At 37.6% G+C, this 20275-nt stretch overlaps 1 protein-coding gene across 3 annotated transcripts in view; it reads right to left on the bottom strand.

Annotated features, from left to right (window-relative positions):
- Positions 1-20275, bottom strand: part of PDE1A (phosphodiesterase 1A) — a 368837-nt gene that overhangs the window by 58642 nt on the left and 289920 nt on the right. For all 3 annotated transcript variants that reach the window (XM_080668895.1, XM_080668896.1, XM_080668897.1), the window contains 4 exons: positions 14004-14186; positions 9234-9300; positions 5384-5500; positions 3616-3756 (listed from right to left, as the gene is read on the bottom strand). In XM_080668895.1, coding sequence (XP_080525021.1) covers positions 3616-3756; positions 5384-5500; positions 9234-9300; positions 14004-14186 — 508 coding nt within the window. The remainder of the gene's footprint in view (positions 1-3615; positions 3757-5383; positions 5501-9233; positions 9301-14003; positions 14187-20275) is intronic.

Raw genomic sequence — 20275 nt, 5'->3', positions numbered from 1 at the left:
ATCAATGAAACCAAGAGCTGGTTCTTTGAAAGGATAAACAAGATTGATGAACCCCTAGCCAGGCTCACCAAGAAGCAAAGAGAGAGGACCCAAATAAACAAAATCAGAAATGAAAGAGGATAAATAACAACAGACCCACAGAAATACAAAGGATTATTAAAAAATACTATGAACAACTCTATTCTAACAAACTAGACAACCTGGAGGAAATGGACACATTCCTAGAAAAATACAACCTTCCAAAACTTAGGAAGATACTAAAAATCTCAATAGGCTGATAACTATGGAAGAAATTGAAGCAGTCATCAAAAAGCTTCCAGAAAACAAAAGCCCGGGGCCAGATGGCTTCACAGGAGAGTTCTACCAAACATTCAAGGAAGAACTAAAACCTATCCTCCTCAGACTATTCCAAAAAATTCAAGAGGAAGGAACACTTCCAAGCTCCTTCTATGAAGCCAGCATCACCCTAATACCAAAACCAGATAAAGACAACACAATGAAAAAGAATTACAGACCAATATCCCTCATGAACATAGATGCCAAAATCCTCAACAAAATTCTAGCAAATCGGATCCAGCAATACATCAGAAAGATCATACACAATGACCAAGTAGGATTTATCATGGGGATGCAAGGATGGTACAATATTTGCAAATCAATAAACGTGATACATCACATAAACAAATTGAGAGATAAAAATCACATAGTCATATCAATTGATGCAGAAAAAGCATTTGACAAAATCCAACACCCTTTCTTGATAAAAACTCTCAACAAGGTGGGAATAGAAGGATCATACCTCAACATAATAAAAGCCATATATGACAAACCCACAGCCAACATCATACTCAATGGGCAAAAACTAAAACCATTTCCCCTAAGAACAGGAACAAGACAGGGATGCCCACTCTCACCACTCCTGTTCAACATAGTGCTGGAAGTACTAGCCATTGCAATCAGACAAGAAGAAGAAATAAAAGGCATCCAAATTGGAAAAGAAGAAGTAAAACTGTCCTTATTTGCAGATGACATGATACTGTACATAGAAAACCCTAAATACTCCATCAAAAGATTATTAGACTTAATAAATGAATTCAGCAATGTAGCAGGATATAAAATTAATGCCAAGAAATCTATGGCACTTTTATACACCAATAATGAACTTACAGAAAGAGAGACTAAAAAAGCAATCCCATTTACCATCGCACCAAAAAAATGAAGATACCTAGGAATAAACTTAACTAAGGAGGTAAAAGACCTATATGCAGAAAACTACAGAACACTGAAAAAAGAGATAGAGGAAGACATCAACAGATGGAAGAACATACCATGTTCATGGATTGGTAGAATCAACATCATTAAAATGTCCATGCTACCCAAAGCAATCTATAAATTCAATGCACTTCCCATTAAAATACCAACAGCATATTTCACAGACCTAGAACGAACTTTCAAAAAATTCAACTGGAATAAAAAAAGACCCCGAATAGCTACAGCAATCCTGAGAAAGAAGAACAAAGTAGGTGGGATCTCAATACCGGATATCAAGGGGTATTACAAAGCCACTGCTCTCAAAACTGCCTGGTATTGTCACAAGAACAGACATATAGATCAATGGAATAGAATAGAGAACCCAGAAATCGACCCAAATCACCATGCTCAATTAATATTTGACAAAGGAGGCATGAACATACAATTGAATCAAGACAGTCTCTTCAATAAATGGTGTTGGGAAAATTGGACAGATACATGCAAAAAAAATGAAACTAGACCACCAACTTACACCATACACAAAAATAAACTCAAAATGGATCAAGTACTTAAACATACGACAGGAAACCATAAAAATACTAGAGGAATCCACAGGCAGGAAAATCTCTGACATATGCCAAAGCAATTTCTTCACTGATATTGCTCCTAGGGCATTGGAAACTAAAGAGAAAATAAACAAATGGGACTACATCAAAATAAAAAGCTTTTTCACAGCAAAGGAAAACATCAATAAAACAACAAGAAAGCCCACTGCATGATGCATTGACATATTTGTCAATGATATCAACGATAAGGGTTTAATCTCCAACGTTTACAGGGAACTCATGCAGCTTAACAAAACGAAGATAAACAACCCAATCAAAAAATGGGCAACTGATCTAAATAGACACTTTTCGAAAGAAGACAGAAGGAAGGCAAAGAGACTTATGAAAACCTGCTCAAAGTCAGTAATCATCAGAGAGATGCAAATCAAAACAACAATGCGGTACCATCTCATACCTGTCAGAATGGCTATTATCAACAAGTCAACAAATGACAAGTGCTGGCGAGGATGCGGATAAAAAGGGACCCTCGTGCACTGCTGGTGGGAATGCAGAATGGTGCAGCCACTGTGGAGAACAGTATGGAGTTTCCTCAAAAAACTAAAAATGGAACTCCAATTTGACCCAGTGATCCCACTTCTAGGAATATATCCCAACAAACTAGAAATAGGAATCAGAAAGGATATATGCACCCCTATGTTCATAGCAGCACAATTCACCATAGTAAGATTTTGAAACAGCCTAAGTGCCCATGAGCAGATGAGTGGATTAAAAAACTGTGGTACATCTACACAATGGAATACTATGCTGTGGTAAAAAAGGAGTTCTTACCATTTGCAACAACATGGATGGAGATGGAGAGCATTATGCTAAGTGAAATAAGCCAGGCAGAGAAAGATAAATATCACATGATCTCACTCATTTGTGGAATATAATGAACAACATAAACTGATGAACAAAAATAGATCCAGAGAAAGAGAAACATCAATCAGAACGTCAAACCTCAGGGAAGGTAGGGGACAGTAGAGGTAAGGGGGAGAGATCAACCAAAGGACTTATATGCATGCATATAAGCCTAATCAATGGACACAGACAACAGGGGGGGGGGCATGAATAGGAGGTGGGAGGTAATGGGGGAATAAGGACACATATGTAATACCTTAATCAATAAAGAATTTTTTTTTTTTTTTAAAAAGAAGGTACTAAGATTTGGGGATTTCACATGGCCCTACACCCCTTTGAACCCACCTCAATTTGGAACCTTCAGAAGAGCTGCTTCTCTCTTTTCACCTAGGAGTCAGCCTAAACTCTGAGACATTATAGAAACTCCAGGCAATCTCCTGGTTCCTATCATCTATTCCTTGTTGTCCCAAATTTTGCATTGCTGAGTCATTTATTTACTTATCCATTGATTCATTCAGATGCAAAGAAGAGGAAGGAGAATTTGGAAAAATTCACGTGAATCATTTCCCAAATACTCATTAGGATTTGATTGTGATTAGCAATGTATGTAAAAGAGAAAAGGCTGCTGAGGCAGTTTAGAAGAACAGGATGACATAAGGGAAGAGCACTGTAACTAACTTTTATTCCAAAGACTTTTTCTTTAGATCATTTTTTTATTACTTTGAGAAATGAATTTACAAATAAAAGTGTTCAATAGTCCAAATTTTGGAAAACTCACAGTATATTTTCATTTGCCTCTGGGTGTCTTTTTTTCACTAAGTTAAAATACTTTTTGAAAAATGTTATGTTATGGATTATTCATTAAACCAACAAACTTCAGTTAGAAAGCCGGTCTTACCATGATACCTGTATGAAGCATTATGCAATGCACAGTTTGAGTGACATCAGCTGCGTGGATCAGATTGTGATAAGGATTTTTGTACTTGCTGTAACCAACTTCTAAAGCTTCTGCAAAGGCAATTAGGCAAGAAACAGGAATCTGTGGAAAGTAATAATTATGATTATATTTTACCAAAAGAGCAGCTCTAAATCAACATGAACACAACAATTTTAGGGAGAGGACACATTAGTGAGTTAGATTCTTGAAGATCAAATGTAGACTATTCTGAAAAACCACTCCATCAACCTGTTGGCTTTCAATCCTGAGAAGGATTGTAACCCCCAAGTATTTAACTAAGGTAGGTGAAATAGCAGTCTTACCCATACTGTTGTCTTTAAAGGTTTATATTTTCCAGAGTCAAGTCAGAAGGCTAGTTCTTAAAAGGGCAGAATTCACCTATTAGAATTGGTGAAGTCTAGTTTTTCCAGCTATAATACTGTCTCAACATAATTAGCTAGTTTATTAACATTAGTAATAGAAAAAGAGCAAAGGGGAGGGCCAGATATTATAAACATGGTTATCTGGGCAGCATCACCAGGAAGCTACAGCTTCACACCGCACGGAATCAGAGCATTGTCCCTCCAAGGGGATTAATACCCCTCCCTTCCCCTCCTTGGGGAGATAGGGCATGAGCGGTAAAGTTGGGTTGCCAGAGGAGAGGCACTTGCCTGTCAGTCTAACCTGGGAAAAAGATAATTAGCTAGAGCTACTGCAAGTGTGTGAAATCTTGAAGGGTTAATTGGTTAAACTCCTAGTTATAATTCCCAGAAAAAGAATTCTCTCTCTCTTGCTTTGTTCCTGCTCCCTTGCACTCTCTTGCTCCTTGACCTGCACTCACCCGCCATGTGGCCTTCAACAGCTGCATTGGCCATGTGGACCCCACACACAATGGACTGCAGCTGAGAACACAAGCTAAGCTATCCAGATGCTAAACTGGACTGTGCTTTCATATGGAGTGGAGCCTCTGGGCAGTGGCTTTAATCCCAGCTCCATTGAAGCCAAGATTGGACTTTTTCCATGGCGAGACAGAGGGAGATGGGATCTTGGAAGGGAACCCCCTTAATTTTATATCATCAATAAAGCTTTCCACAATACCTCAACCTCCCATAGGGGCCTCAGAAAATTCCTTTTTCCCATGGCACCCCAAGAACTCCACTTCCCCCAGTACCAGTTGGGTACACAAGAGCACCCCATCGATGGCAAAACAAGACATTAAAATAACTGTCCTCCCAGTACCTTCCAGCTCTAAAAATGGCATGATTCCATAAGTAATGATGAAAGATACAGTTGCAGAATGCTCAGAAATCTGGATCAAACCTGTTGTTTAAATGGCTCTAAATGAAGTACTAAATTAGAAGCCCTTTCGTTTTAGTTGAGGAAAGGTTGACAATAAAGGTTCTTTCTGTGTCTCAGGAACACAGAAGATCATATTTCTTTAAAACATAGCTTTCAATCTCTACATGGCTGCCTGTGAGTAATTCTGGAGGATGTTGGTATGTCATTAGAATGAGATTATAATGTATTCATGATATTCAAGTGGATATATAGTTATGTCAGTGAGTAGAGGAGGATGGCTATCTCAGGTGATGAACTCCTCCCCCAGCTGTGACCTGTCAACTAGAAACACTGTCAAGTGCATTGGTTAAATGACTCAACATTCTGCATTTTCATTGTTATTCAAATAACTAATTCTAAGAGCATTTCCCTTTTATTCCATGTTTCTCACCTTGAAACGGTTGATAAGATCATATCTGGTAAACAGTTCATAAATCATAAACTTCAGGCTATGTTCTCCACTTGCTTCATTTAAGGCAAATACATCGAAAGACCATTTATCAACTTCCTGTAGAAAAAAGGAGTAAATACGTCAGGTGGCAAATTCATACAGTTTTGTTTCTTTCTATGAAAAATTATAGGAAAGATCAGGCATATACATCCAGCCAGCCAGATTTCAAATCAGCACATTAGACTATATTTTACCAGTGTCTGATATGAAAGGACCACTTAGTGTCTATGGTTCACAAAAGTGAAGCCATAAAGCTTAATGTCGGGGTAAGACTGTCTCCTTAACCCCAAGGATAAGGTAATCAAAAGGTGCAATAAGCCTGATAACACTTTAATACTTCTCTGCTCCTAAATCTTGCTCCAAATTTATGCCCAAAATAATTTCCCCAGAGTGGGCCTCATCTTTCAGGTTAATGCAGGTGATGTTAATTGACGGGTAAAGGGAAGACAGCCCAAATTTCTCTTTCCCACCCACCTACCTGCTACATTGCTTGAAATTCCACCATAGAATTTAGTAATTTGGTTTAAATCTTTGATATTTTTATATCTTCTTTTCAAATGCAAGTATATACTACCTTACTACTTTCCTCCAGGGAAAGATGGGAAGATAAAGGAAGTGGGTCTTTTGATTGAGGAGGAGGATGGTAATTTTGGCATTTCAGGCAATTCCCTCAGGAAGGAAGAGGTCAGGCTTCTGGGAAAGAGGTATTCTAGGAAAGCGCCTCTTGCTGCTGCATGGTTTTGCTTAAGGTAATTCCAGGGCAAAAACCTGAAATGGCCTTGTAGCCGGTGATATCAGTCCCATACATCCTTAGGGAAGTTTCAATGTAAAGTTTGAGCTTCAGCAATGAAGCTCACACTTTAAATCACTGAAATTAAGAAACCTAAAGAAATGCAGCAAAGTCAGTTCTAATGATTATCAGAAACTATTAGCCAAGAAGGCCTAATTACATACACTGCAGCTTTAATATTAGTAAGTAAGCGGACAACCTTAAATCTATGCATCAGTTTTGAATTTGAGCAGGCGATGTTTAGAGCTTCACTCACCTAACACATTTTATGGAGGCCAACTGTAGGCTGCATGTCACATGCTGAAACTAATCTAAAACATCTGATAAAAAGCATTCAAACAGTCCCTTTTAAACTTATTTCTTTTGAAAAATAGCAATAACTTCAAATGGTCTTTTGAATCACTTGGAAACACCCAATGAAATACTTACTGAACTGCTTGTGTACCTTTGTTAAATTCATTGCATTTGGCCCTAATTTGATCCCTAAACACTTGCTTTATCTGTTTGTCAGTTGCAAGTCTCTAAAAGTTTTATTAGAAGGCATTTTACCATCAGTAAAGCTCAAAGGAGGCCAACAAATCTTTTATCAAATTCCAAAGCCAACACAGAAGAATTAGTTCAGACTGTTACAAGGCTGCTGTTTACAGTTCCCATTAGGGGTTTCCCACTGGGTAAAAGGTTAGTTCTCCATTTCTTGGGGATTTTCATCAACAATGATGATTACCTTTGTAAACTAATGCAGATGCTTGGCTTTTACTTGTCAGATTGAGAACAAATAAGGAGGTATCTTAGGAAATAATAATTATTTAAGTAAAAATATTCTTTATTAGTTCTTCCCTCAACCTGTTTTTTTCTACAGTATATTTTAGAAAAACATTTACATTCTCTCATCCTATCTAATAAAAGAGTAATATGCAAATTGACTGTCACTCCAACACACAAGATGGCCACCCCCATGTGGTCAAAGATGGCTGCTCCCATGTGGACACAAGATGGCCGCCACAAGATGGGCAGCAGGGGAGGGCAGTCGTGGGCAATCAGGCCAGCAAGGGAGGGCAGTTAGGGGTGACCGGGCCAGCAGAGGAGGGCAGTTGGGGGCGACCAGGCTGGCAAGGGAGGGCAGTTGGGGGCGATCAGGCCTGTAGAGGAGGACAGTTAGGGGCAACCAGGCTGGCAAGGGAGGGCAGTTAGGGGTGACCGGGCCAGCAGGGGAGGGCAGTTGGGGGAGACCAAGCCTGCAAGGGAGGACAGTTAGGGGTGACCAGGCCTGCAGGGGAGGGAGGTTGGGAGCGACCAGGCCTGCAGGGAAGGGCAGTTGGGGGGGGACCCAGGCCTGCAGGGGAGGACAGTTAGGGGTGACCAGGCCTGCAGGGGAGGGCAGTTAGGGGCAATTGGGCTGGCAGGGGAGCAGTTAGGCATCAATCAGGCTGGCAAGGGAGTGGTTAGGGGGTGATCACACTGGCGGGCAGAAGCAGTTAGGGGCAATCAGGCAGGCAGATAGGTGAGTGGTTGGGAGCCAGCAGTCCTGGATTGAGAGGGATGTCCGACTGCCCGTTTAGGCTGGATCCCACCGGGGTCCCAGATTGGAGAGGGTGCAGGCTGGGCTGAGGGACACCCCCCTGTGCATGAATTTTGTGCACTGGGCCTCCAGTACTTAAATATTTTGTTAGTTGGTTTCTAAGCAAAGGTTCTTAAAATAAATAATATACTTTCCCATAGTTGAGGAAATAAAAATCTCTCAAAAGCTGGGTAATTAATATCCTATAATGTGACATTTCAGCTATACAATAATTGCTATATCAGATTTATAAACATAAAAATAAAAAAGCATCTAAGAAAAACAAGCTATCTTTTTAAATTAATAAGATTAAAATCTAATATGTAGCAAAGAAAAAAACAAATGCAAGGGGATACATAAAAGGAAATCAAAGGACAAAAAAAAGCAATATAAATTTAAGCTAGTAAAGTAGTTTAATACATCTTTTAACTTCTTGGTTAGTACAGGAAAACCACCTTAAGACTTACAGAAGACAAAGTTGAAATTCTTCCACCCAAATTAAGTGATCGAAAAAAGTAAGGAATGTTGAATTATGAGCTTTCAAACACTTCTGTAGAAATAATGGCTAGGAACAGCATACACACACACACACACACACACACACACACACACTGGAGACAAGTAAATGAGCCAAAACCTTTCCACTTCAGAGTTTTGACACATTTGTATTTCTAACACATTACGTATTTTAATACTGCAATTGGGTCTCAGACTAGGGCAGCCATAGGAAAAGAAGAGACAAGAAAGACAGATTTTTTTGTTGTTTTCTTTCTTAATTTTCTTACTTTTTATAATTTTTTTCAGAACTAAAATTCTGGACAACTTTATTCCATATAAGTTTTTTAACTGAAACATCTTTTTATAATGCATTCAACTTTTCTATAACATATACAAAACCAAATATGTATATTCTGACAAGTCCTGGTGCAAAATTGAATTCAAGAGCCAAAACCGGTTTGGCTCAGTGGATAGAGCGTTGGCCTGTGGACTGAAAGGTCCCAGGTTCGATTCCGGTCAAGGGCACGTAACTTGGTTGTGGGCACATCCCCAGTAGGAGGTGTGCAGGAGGCAGCTGATCAATGTTTTCACTCTCATTGATGTTTCTAACTCTCTATCCCTCTTCCTTCCTCTCTGTGAAAAATCAATAAAATATATTTTTTAAAAAAATTGAATTCAAGATCCATGTCAATAAAGCATAGGAAAAAAATCACACGTGTGCTCACAGATGCATATGCACTGATATAGTTTGTTAGTGAAAATCAATCCTCAATTAAGTCTAAAATGAGTCGTAATTTGGAACACATTTTGTAAAATGATTAAAATATTTTTTACATACCAATACGTAAGCTGCAACAAAGACCTATTTTCATTTCCTCTGACAATTTTAAGAAGATTTAAAAACATAACTATTTGGAAAACTAAAATAATTGAAATTATTTCACCTTTAATGTTACTATCACAGCTTCTGGATATGCCAAACCAACCATGTGATAGGACTTTCTGTACATCCTAAAAAAGAAAAATAAGTATGTATACACACATATATATCATTTACTCAATATAAATATAAGGGGAAAGATTACTTTTAACTAGTTCACCTTTTGTCATTAGTTACAGGCTGCCTTTGTGACAACAATGAAATAACTATAGTCACCCTTTATTAAGCTCTACAATGTGACAGATGCTAATACTATTTTGTTTACTTACAACCACAATTTGAAGTCCTATTGATTTTAGCTTCCAGGTAAAGATACCTTTGCCTTAACTTCATCTTATTAAAAGGGACTGTCTTTGGGATATGCAACAACAACACTTTCTAGCACGTCACCATATCACTGACAGCAGAATATTCTTGTTTTATGTCCATTTTGTACCAAATATTTCAGTGTGGAGGTTGAATGTCATTAAAATAGCTCATAGATTTTTTTTCTACAAAATGGAAATTATAGAATGGAATGTGTAGTATCATAAAAATTTGCAGTTTTCTTTTTTTTAAGTTTAGAATATCGGGGGAAACAATATTGACAAAAATTGTTTAAGGTTGTTCAAATTGTCATTTAATATTATTTAAGAAAAATTACCCAGAAAGAACAAAGTTATTTCTAATTTTATAATAGTATAAATGATAAAAATATTTTTATTAATCAGTAATTTGTTGGATTTTCCATCTTTCATTGGGCAACCAAGATGTCCATCAAAAACCAAATTAGACAAAACCATAATTTAATAATTATATTATTAATTTATATTAGGGTTCAATATAAGAAAAAGTAATTTGAAAAATATTCTGCATCTTCTATAAAACCACTATGCAAAATATCAATCTTTTTATTTAATTTATACTATATCAAAAATCCTTAAGACATATTACCCATTTTCTATGTAAAAGCTATCTTTTTTAAAAGATCATAAAAGCCAAATAATTTATCATGTTTTCCTTTTAAATCTTGACTTCTTGAATATCAGAATTAAAATATTGTTTATATTTACATCTACCCTAGTCTTTCTTAATAAAGCACCCTCCATTTTATGACAGAGATGTTACTTTATTTTCCAGTTATGTTTATTAAAATGACTTTAAGTAATTTTTGAATGTAGGTGATCAGTTATAATAAAAATATTATCTATATACTCTATTCTGTTCGAAGATTTCAGAATAGTTTATAAATAAAAATACCTATACTAATTGCTCCATTAAGCAGAGATAATTAATTCAAATCTTGCAGGGCAAGGAAACTACTAACTACACTACAAAAGAGCCAGAAAATAATTATGGTCAATAATGATATTTATTAGGGTTTTTTCCCCTAAGGAAACAAATAGTATTTCTAGTCATTATTACTAAAAAAGAAAAAAAGCTAAAGTACAGGAGAAATGGAAGGGTGATAGACCAGGACAAAAAGGCCAATATAAAAATCAATAGGAATAAGAAGATTTACAAATTAAGTAAAATGAAAACAGTTTGACCTGATGGCATAAAAGGCAGCATGATGCTGTAGCGAAGAAAACACATGCCTTGAGTAGCTTGTTAGCCACTCACTAGCTGTGTGCCTTTGGGAAACTATCTTATGTCACTCATCTGTAAAATGAGAATAACTGTAAGATTTCTGTGAAGAGTACATACTACAAATGCCTAGCACAATATAATAAGTACTCGATATAAGAAAGTTATCATTATTATTCACATTATTATTCTCATTACTCTGCAGCAAATACCCTTGATTCCAATGCTTAACGTTCTGTAGGGCTCCCTGGGCTCAGTGGGAACTCTGGTGCTATTAAGTTTCTTAGACTTACAACAGGTTAAGAAATAAATATCAGTATATATCCTTACTATATGGAATGTAAAGGAAGACAAAAATGAAGATTCTCCCTCCAAATTGATAGAGAAAATTTCCCATTATCATTTCCTAACCCTATAATTGAAAATAAAATGTTGAGATAAAAAATTAGAAATAGGAAATTGAGATAACTCATCCTGGAATCAGAATGAGCGTGGGAGAGATTAATGCAGTTGCCTCACACTTGAGTAAGTAGTTTATATATTGCAAGTTGCTGAAAAAGAATAATGAATTTCCTGGGCTCTTACAAGCGACAAAAGTCCAGCTGGAAATACAGTGGATTCTTTTTGAAAGTTTTGACTATAGTTACAAAACATAATTCAAAATTTAAAACACAACTATTTATGCCAGACACTGTGCTAGGCACCAGATTTTTTAATGGCGAATAAGAAAAATACAGTTGCTACTTTAATGAGATTTAGTCAGTGGTGGAGAGGAAAAATGAATAAGAAACAAGATGTAATTACAGCGGTAAGTGCTATGAGGTAAACCACTGGTTGGGGTAGAGAAAGTAATGAACAATATACAGAGTGGTCTGGAAAGATAAAAGGGCCGGATAAAATGGTAAGAAGGGTGGGGAAATCACTTCTGAAAGAGGAAATGTCAGGATTAAGGGCCTCAAAGAAGAAAGGAGTTTAGGGATGTTCATGAAGTTGAAACCAGCCTGGTATAGATATTCAGTCAAGCAGGTAAAAAAGGATGGGGGTGGGGGTTGCTAATCCTGCAAAGCCATCATACAAAAATTATCTAATACCAAGTGAAAGGGAAAACCAACAGGTAATATTAAGCTTAAGAGGGACAGGAACTAGTTTATATTTTAAAACAGCACAGTAAGATGACTTATTCGAAGAAGGCAAGTGAGGAAGAGGGAAGCCCAGTTCAGAAGCTGTTGCCATACTTCTTCCCTGATGGCAGGTAACAAAGACTCACGTGGGAGATGCGGGAGTGGAGATGAGAAAGTGAGCAGACTCAGGGTAGTGTGGGTAAGTGAATTGCCAGGACTTGGGAGATAATGAATTTTGGGGAAGATGGCTTGAGAGAAGGCTCAAGAAGACTTTCTAACTTTCAAGATCAAAGATGATTATTTCTGTAAACTCAAGATAAGCATATCCCCCTATTTTTATGCATTTACTAATGGGAATTCAAAGATTTTATTTCCAAATGTTTGTAGCACATTGCTTTCTTCAAGACTGCTTACTAATTTAGTGATCTTAAGTACATTTTGATATTTCCAAAGGCTATTAAATTAAATATTTTGAGCAGCACAAAAAATTTAGCATGTCAATATATTTTATAGAATTCTTCTTAGTCTTCTACTGAATGGAAATGGAAATGTATTTGATTTATGTTCACAGTTTGTATTTCTTTGCAGTTTGCCAAGTTCTATAACATTTTCTTTAAAAAGACAAAATACGCATTGCTTCAGTAAATCAAAACAATCTCTGTGATTCTCTCACTGACTTTCTGAACTACTATTTATTTTTAATTTGATGTTATGAAAAAGATCAATAACTATCACACACTTGCCTAAGCTGTTTTAAAACGAGGAATATTGTTATAGAAATTCTTTCTCTCCTGTCGCCCTGTTTCAGATTCTGGACCCACCAAGCAGGGTTGGGACCAGTTTAGGTACAAAGGGTGTGTGTGTAGGGGGCGGGGTGTCACCCCACCAGACTAATCAAATTGCTTATTATGATGATTCTTTTATCAAAGCTAATTAGATATGATTAATAAATATTCAAAATAATTGGAGCAGTCACTGAGTGCTTTTTATTTTGGGTAACACAGCCACAAGCCAAGATCCTAGAAACTTTATGTGCGTGGTTATATTTTTTAAGTCACATTGAATACTTTCCTTTTTAAAAAAATATTTTTCAATTACAGTTTATATTCAGTATTATTTTGTATTAGTTTCAGGTGACACGTTGAATATTCTTTACAATGCATTCTCATTTTCATGTTTTAGAAGCCCAAGTCTATTTCCCATTCTTCCCTTAACAGAAGAAAATTAAAGCTTATACTGTTCATTAGAGGTAATGGCTAGAGATGTCAGATTTAAAATGATATGATTTCCCTTAAATTTAATTTTAAGTACATTGACAAATTTCTCTGTTCCTCAGTTTTGTCTCAAAACTGTTAAAATAATCTTTTCATATAGAAATTAAAACAATGTAATTGTTTTTTATTCTAAAGAATAACTAGTTTCCGACATGCTTAGTTGTAACATGTTTATTTCAAGTCTTTTCGTAGTTTTAGTGTTGAAACATCTTGTTTCCCAGACAGAAAAGTAAATTGTGTTTTTAGGGGCTAAAAGAATGTAACATTGGGTCATATTAACATGTATTCCATGAAGAACTGGTGATTTGATTCAGTGCTTCTAGGAGCCATCAAGTATTTCTTGCTTCAGTGACAGAAATGTTTAAAAAAAAACCACACACACACACAATTCTTCCAAGGTGGACAGAACCGAATGGTCTTTTCTCTTTAGTGCAGAGAGAGACCTGCTTGGTTTTGGTATGTAGTGTAGAATTTATTGTATGAGGTGTTACAATTTATTCAGGTAAAATTAGTTGTGTGGCATATGAATGTGTTATAATTGTTTTTAAACAGTTATTCACAAAAGTTCATTCAAAAGCCAAAGCCTTTGCCTTTAGTCTTTATGTCAATTTAAAATAAATAAAAAGAATAATCCAGGATAGGAAATTTTTGTTCTAGGCAAATTCATCACAAGTCCTAAATCTGTTCATTGTAGGTATACCTATGATTGTGGTTTTCCTCAGTAAGTAATATATAGGCTCCCATAACTTTGAAAGTGTAGGTATAGCTTCTGCCTTTCAAATTTTGTCTTGAGATACCAGAAATTTCACATACCTTTCCACAAAAATTCCAGCTTGAACAGCATGCACAATGCTCCGAAATTTTGGCTTTTCCTCGGATTTCTTTTTCATCATCCCCATTTTTCGTGTAAAGGTAGAAGCCAACCAGTCCCGGACTTCCAGTGGGACTGAGTCTGACTGAATGTCACTGAGCTCATCGTCAGTATCCAGCAGTCTCCTACAAAAATGTATACAGATAAAAACTTTAGGAACGTTTAAGACAATAACAATAAAATAAGCATTGCAATAAGACTTAAATACACAAATCACTTTCGGATCATTCCTTAATATGAACTACCTAAAAAAAGAAAAATGATTGGGTTAATATTTGGAAAGCTCTGAATTTCTCAAATTAGTAATCTTCTTAAGGTAAGACTAATGGACTTGAGCATTTGCACATTCCTGATCATTTAAGAGCAATGACACCAGTCTGGAGATATCAATTGTTAATATTAATATTCTAATGGTGAGTAAAACTAAGATGAGATTGGAAAGAAAGGCCTTAAACAGGTGTCTACTAGTAAAGGAAGGAACTGGAATGGGAAAAAAAAGAGGGGTAGAAGCCATCAAAGTCATCTTATATGTAATACATACAGTCCAGATGGCACATACTATTTCAATAAGGCCTTTGAGTTTACAAACGTCATTTACGTGTACTATTTCATTTGCTTAGGTATCTTTAAATTTTAGGAAAATAGTAAGTACTCTAAAACATATTAATTCTGATATCAACATCACAGATTTTAAAAGTGAAAAGAAAAATAAAAACAAATTATTTAAAAACTCATTTTAGGTGACAGAACCAGTGTAAGTGGAAGAGAAACTCCTCCAGTTGTGAGCAAATGCTTGTTGAGGGTGGAGCTCCGAGGGTTTTGGAACTGCTGGCTGAGAATGTCCCCTGAGTGAGGGAGGAGATGAACAGGACTGAAAGTGTTGCCCTCTCCAGAGGCACAATGTTGACCAGACTGATACCGTTGATGACTTTCTGGCCATATGTCCTAAACTCATGCAACTGTCCTTAAGGCTGGCCAGTGGCAGTGACCCAGAACTTCCTAAATGTCTAAACCAGCAAGAAAGTGTGAAAGGCTCCGCACGAAAGATAAAGCCAGCTTTGCAGAGCAACCGGGCTTTGCCTCCAGGAAGAAGACGGCCAGCTCTGCCTGTCACTTGATTCGGTTACTGCCTTGTCAGTGCACCAATTTAATAACCCAGAGCTATTTGGGGCACATGTTAGATTTGACCTTTGGGTTCTATTTGCTTTGGTAAATCTCTTTGCACAGAGTGAGGCCTAAAGATTATGAGTCGGTGGAAGGAAGGTAGCCAGAAATGACAGCGTGCACAAAATTATCCAGAACAAGTCACACACCATCTCGAGAGGACAGGGACCAAGGCAAGGCCAAAAGAGAAGGAAGCCCATCCACCACTACCAAAAGAAGCTCAAAAGATAATGTCACCTTTTCGATGTGTTGCCATGTTCTAAAAACTCTCAGAGGACCGTCATTTACCAATATTTATTTCTCATGGTATTAATCATGAAAGCATTTATGAAATAACATATGAAAAATATACCCAATTTAAGTGTTGGAGTTACAACACTGCATGTATACATATGAAAAGAAGAAGATTTACATAGTTGGAAGTCAATACTGGTTAATACTTACTGTATGTCATTTTTAATTTTCTTTCGGGCCTCAGGTGTGGATGATTTTGATTTAGCCTTAATACACTGACATTGTAACTCAAAGGAACATATTTTTTTTCTCCTTCTGCCCATTTTAAATTAGATTCCTTAGCCACTTGAAGCAAGATAGTACACAGCATGGCTTGAAAATTTCAGGGCTTATGCCATTTCTTATGCAGTGATCACAAAAAACCACAGAGCAGAGCATGTGGAATGAGGACCATTGTACTGTAATACTGTGATGTCACCATGCTCCAGGAATTCTATTGCTGCCTTGTTTTATCAACTATTGAGCGACAGACACATATTAAGGTTGTCAATTACTCCTTTGACATTGATTACTTTATGGCTACGTGTCCTAAACTCATAAATTGTCCTAGCCAGATGGGCAAACATGACAACAATCAGCATATGGAAGTGAGAGTTCACATAGGGATGTGGTGCTAGGGGTCCAGCAATCCTTAGTCATGAGGCATGATGTCATGCACTGAGAAGGGAAGAGCCTATAATCTCAGGGGGAAAGAGTGATGGGGATTAATTAGTGGATCTAGGGATAAAGGAAGACTGTGTGCAAAGAGAAAAAAGATGGGATATGCTATTTTATAACTAGAATGGCAAATCTTGAAAAAGCAACAAATAGCTCTGTGATGGCCAGTTTACATATTAACATGTCTAGGTTATAGCCCCCAGTTGTTTGGTCAAATGGCAGTCTAAATGTTGCTGTGAGGTATAGTTTAGATGTGATTAATATTTAAATCATAGACTTTGAGTAAAGCAGCTGACCCTCCATAATGTGAGTGGGCCTTATTCAATCACATGAAGGCCTTAAGATTTAAGAGATAAGATGGAGGTCCCCCAAAGAGGAAGAAATTCTGGCTCCAGAATGCTTACTGACTCAATATTGCAACATTACTCCTGCCAGAATGTCCAGCCAGTGTCAGCCTGCCCTGCAGATTTCCACTTTGCCAGCCCCCCACAGTCACATGAGCTAATCCTTTAAAATAAATCTTACTCCTTCTCTTCAGAGCCCTTAGGTTAATATTATACCTATTTTATATAAAATAAAGACTAAGGATCTATCTATCTACCTACCTATCTAGACGAAGAAAGAGTATTTTCAACCTTCATGAACCCTATGTGGTAACTGCCAGCATGGGTTATAAATCAGATAGGAGATAAAGGCACAGCTTTGTATTACATTCATATTCATTTAATAAAGCTTATCAATTCTAATTCTGGTTTTAAATGATAAAAATATCATTTGCAAGAGACTAAAATGTGTTTTTAACTGTTATGGATCTAAAAATCATACTGTCTTTTCATGGCTTAATAGCTCATTTCTTTTTATTGCTAAACTAGAGGCCCGGTGCATGAAATTTGTTCACTTGTGGGGAGTGGGCCTAAACCAGCAGTCCAACATCCTTAGTGCTGCCGAGGAGGCGGGAGAGGCTGCAGCCACTGCCACTGTGCTTGCCAGCTGTGAGCCTGGCTTCTGGCTGAGCAACACTCCCCCTGTGGGAGCGGCACTGACCACCAGGGGAGCAGCTTCTGTGTTGAGCATCTGCCCCCTGGTGGTCAGTTTATGTCATAGCGACTGGTCGTTCCGCCATTTGGTTGATTTGCATATTAGCCTTTTATTATATAGGATAATATTCTATTGTATAGATGTACTATATTTTGTTTATACATTCAACTATTAAAGGACATCTCGGTTGCTTTCAAGTTTTGGCAATTATGAATAAAGCTGTTATAAACATTTGTGTGCAGTGTTTTCAGTGCATTTGAGAAAATACCAAGGAGCACAATGGTTGGAACTTATGGTGTTTAGTTTTTTAAGAAACTTCCAAAGTGTCTCCCAAAGTGGCTGTACCATTTTGCATTTCCACCAGCAATAAATGAGCAAGAGAGTGGCCAAGCCATCTTCATCTCTTGCATGGCGCACTGCAGTAGGTCTCTCAGTTCTTGTCCTGACCCCTTTCAGTTTCTTCTTTCCTCTGCAGCCAGTATAACTCTTTTAAAGTATAAATTAGACCATGGTAATGCCTGATCCATGAAATCCTACATAGCTCATCACAAGCTCTGTCTCCTCCTTCATCTCCTAACCAGTTCCCTGTTAGTCATTTTGCCCAAGCAATGCTGACCTCCTTGCTGCATGCAAACCTGCCAAGTTTGTTTCTGCATCAGGGCTTTGCACTTGCTGCTCCCTCTGCTTAGAATCTCTTACAGAATTTTTGTGGGGATCATTTCCTCACTGCTTTCAGGTAGAGAAGTCTTCCCTGAACCCCCTACTCAAGTAGTAAACACCTTTATTCCTTTTTATCCATAGCACTTACCACTATTTGATGTCATGCCATATGCTTATTAGCTTGTTTATTCACTTTACGTTTCGTCCACTGACTATAAAACCCTTGAGAACAGGGAGTTGTTCTGTTTTTGCGCATTGCTGCATCACCAGCGGCTACAACAGTGCATGGCATAGATTGTGAGACCAACACATACCGACTAAATGACTAGGAAATGCCTGAAAATATGTGTGCACTGAACTATTACAAGTACTTAGCTTTGGGGAGTGGAGTGAGGACGGAGATGGTAGAAGAAGCTTTAGTGTTTAGAGTGCTGTGCTATTTGATTGATAAGCAGCAGCATGCTGGGAGTAGTTCACTGTTGGCAATCATCTCTTCATTGCCTTTCACTTAATGTGCCCTTGAACAGTCCCTTTACAGTTTTTGAAGCAAATTATGGGGAAACATATATTTGGCATGGAAAATATATTAAACATTTTTATAGCCTTTTGAATTAAAGGTACAGGAATTTTAAAAATAGTATCTACTATCTCCATGCCTTTAGCCAAGGACCTCAGTATTTGTTAAATAATAACTCTTTTATGCTCACATATTGAGAATGGTAAGAAATTCCTAATGAAGGCATAAATAAAGTGTAGCAGAATAAGACAATCATTCCAGTTTGGCAGGAAGAAAGTTGAAAGACAAGTGGATAAAACCTAAATTTAAATTAAAAAATAAACCAGTACACCTAGTGGTGCATTTCTCCTCCACCTGTTTATTCTTCCTTATTTGTTTTCCTTTTCCCTGGTACCTGCCTTGTACACTCTGTCTTCATTCCTCTGAGCACAAGAAACTCTTCAAATTTCATTAGACCATGTCAGCTAGGGCAGGAACAAAAACTACAGAGTAATATGAAATAGTAATCCTGGGTTTAGAGAATTACCATTAATAATTTTCCTCTACATTTATCTAAGATGTGAATATACCTGAATACTTAAATAAGATTATGTTACATGTAAAACTCGTGAGACTATAGTCTGCCCTTATTTTATTTTTGGAATAAATTTGTGCAAGTAGCTTGATAAAATGTGACATCAAATACTATAATGAATTTTGCTTTTAAGACATCCAAAAGCTTTATTGCCCTTCATCCAATATCCTAGTTTTAGATGGCAGAGTGAGCATAATTCTTTACACTGAAGTGCTCTTAAAAAATTGAAGACTGTGTATTTAAGAAATTAACAACATAAAAGAATCATTGGTGCATTTTCCTTGGGAATTCTTACAATGCACTACATAGGAAAGAATAATAAGGAGTATACGTATAAATGTTATCACCGTTGACCTTGGAAAAATGCTTCTACTGGTGTTTGATGTAACTTTTTTTTTTTAGTCCCAGTGGAGTCAATACAGCATAAATATGAACTTGTGTGTTTATGGGGGGCTGGCAAGCTGTGAAAAGTGACCCTGCATCCAATCAGTACTCAGCTGATTCTTGGGAGATATTTATATTCCAAATTTTCTCTCGAAATCAGATGACACAACTCCCAAAGGGCTTATATTTTGAACTAGAAAGTTTGTAGGGGAAGGGAATAAAGGAGGCAGCCACGGAAGGAGAGGTCATGGGATTTTGACTCTTACAATTATATCAGTGAAAATATTTCTTTTCACAGTGGACTCTTGGAAAACGATTATCCCTGTATCCACATGGTTATTTCCAGGCAATTGGTGCCCATATATACACCTATCATACCTAATAATAGACAAACATGTAAATTGACCATACCTCCCCTATGCCCACAGCCAATCAGAGTGAGTATGCAAATTGACCCAACAAAGATGGAGGTTAATTTGCATACGTAGACACCCAGAGGCCTGGGTCCCGGGAACTTTCTCGGCACCCAGGTCACTCCAAGGTAGGCCTCACGTGGGTCCTGAGCAACCTGGAAAGGGCCTGAGCCAGGGGGCTCCTGGGCAGGGCCAAGCCTGCGATCAGAGCAGGGGGCCCCTGCCCAGGCCTAAAGCCTTGGCCAGAGGCTTGGGGCCCGGGCAGGGGCTGAGCCTGCGATCGGAGGGAGCTGGGGGGCCCCTGCCCAGGCCCCAAGCCTGAGCCAGAGGCTTTAGGCCTTGGCAGGGGTGGAGCCGGCAATCGGAGGCTATCAGCGATCGGTGTGAACTACAGAGGAAACACCTTTTCTGACCGCTCATTGGCTAAGCTCCCTGTATGCCACTGGTAATATTCTTAGTAACTTGGGTAATAAGAATCCAAAAAGGTGATCTAGGGTTTTTCCACCACACTCC

The sequence above is a fragment of the Plecotus auritus genome (assembly GCF_963455305.1).
Source record: "Plecotus auritus genome assembly, chromosome: 5".
Taxonomy (NCBI): Eukaryota; Metazoa; Chordata; class Mammalia; order Chiroptera; family Vespertilionidae; genus Plecotus; species Plecotus auritus.
This window is presented reverse-complemented; position numbering and strand designations above follow the sequence as displayed.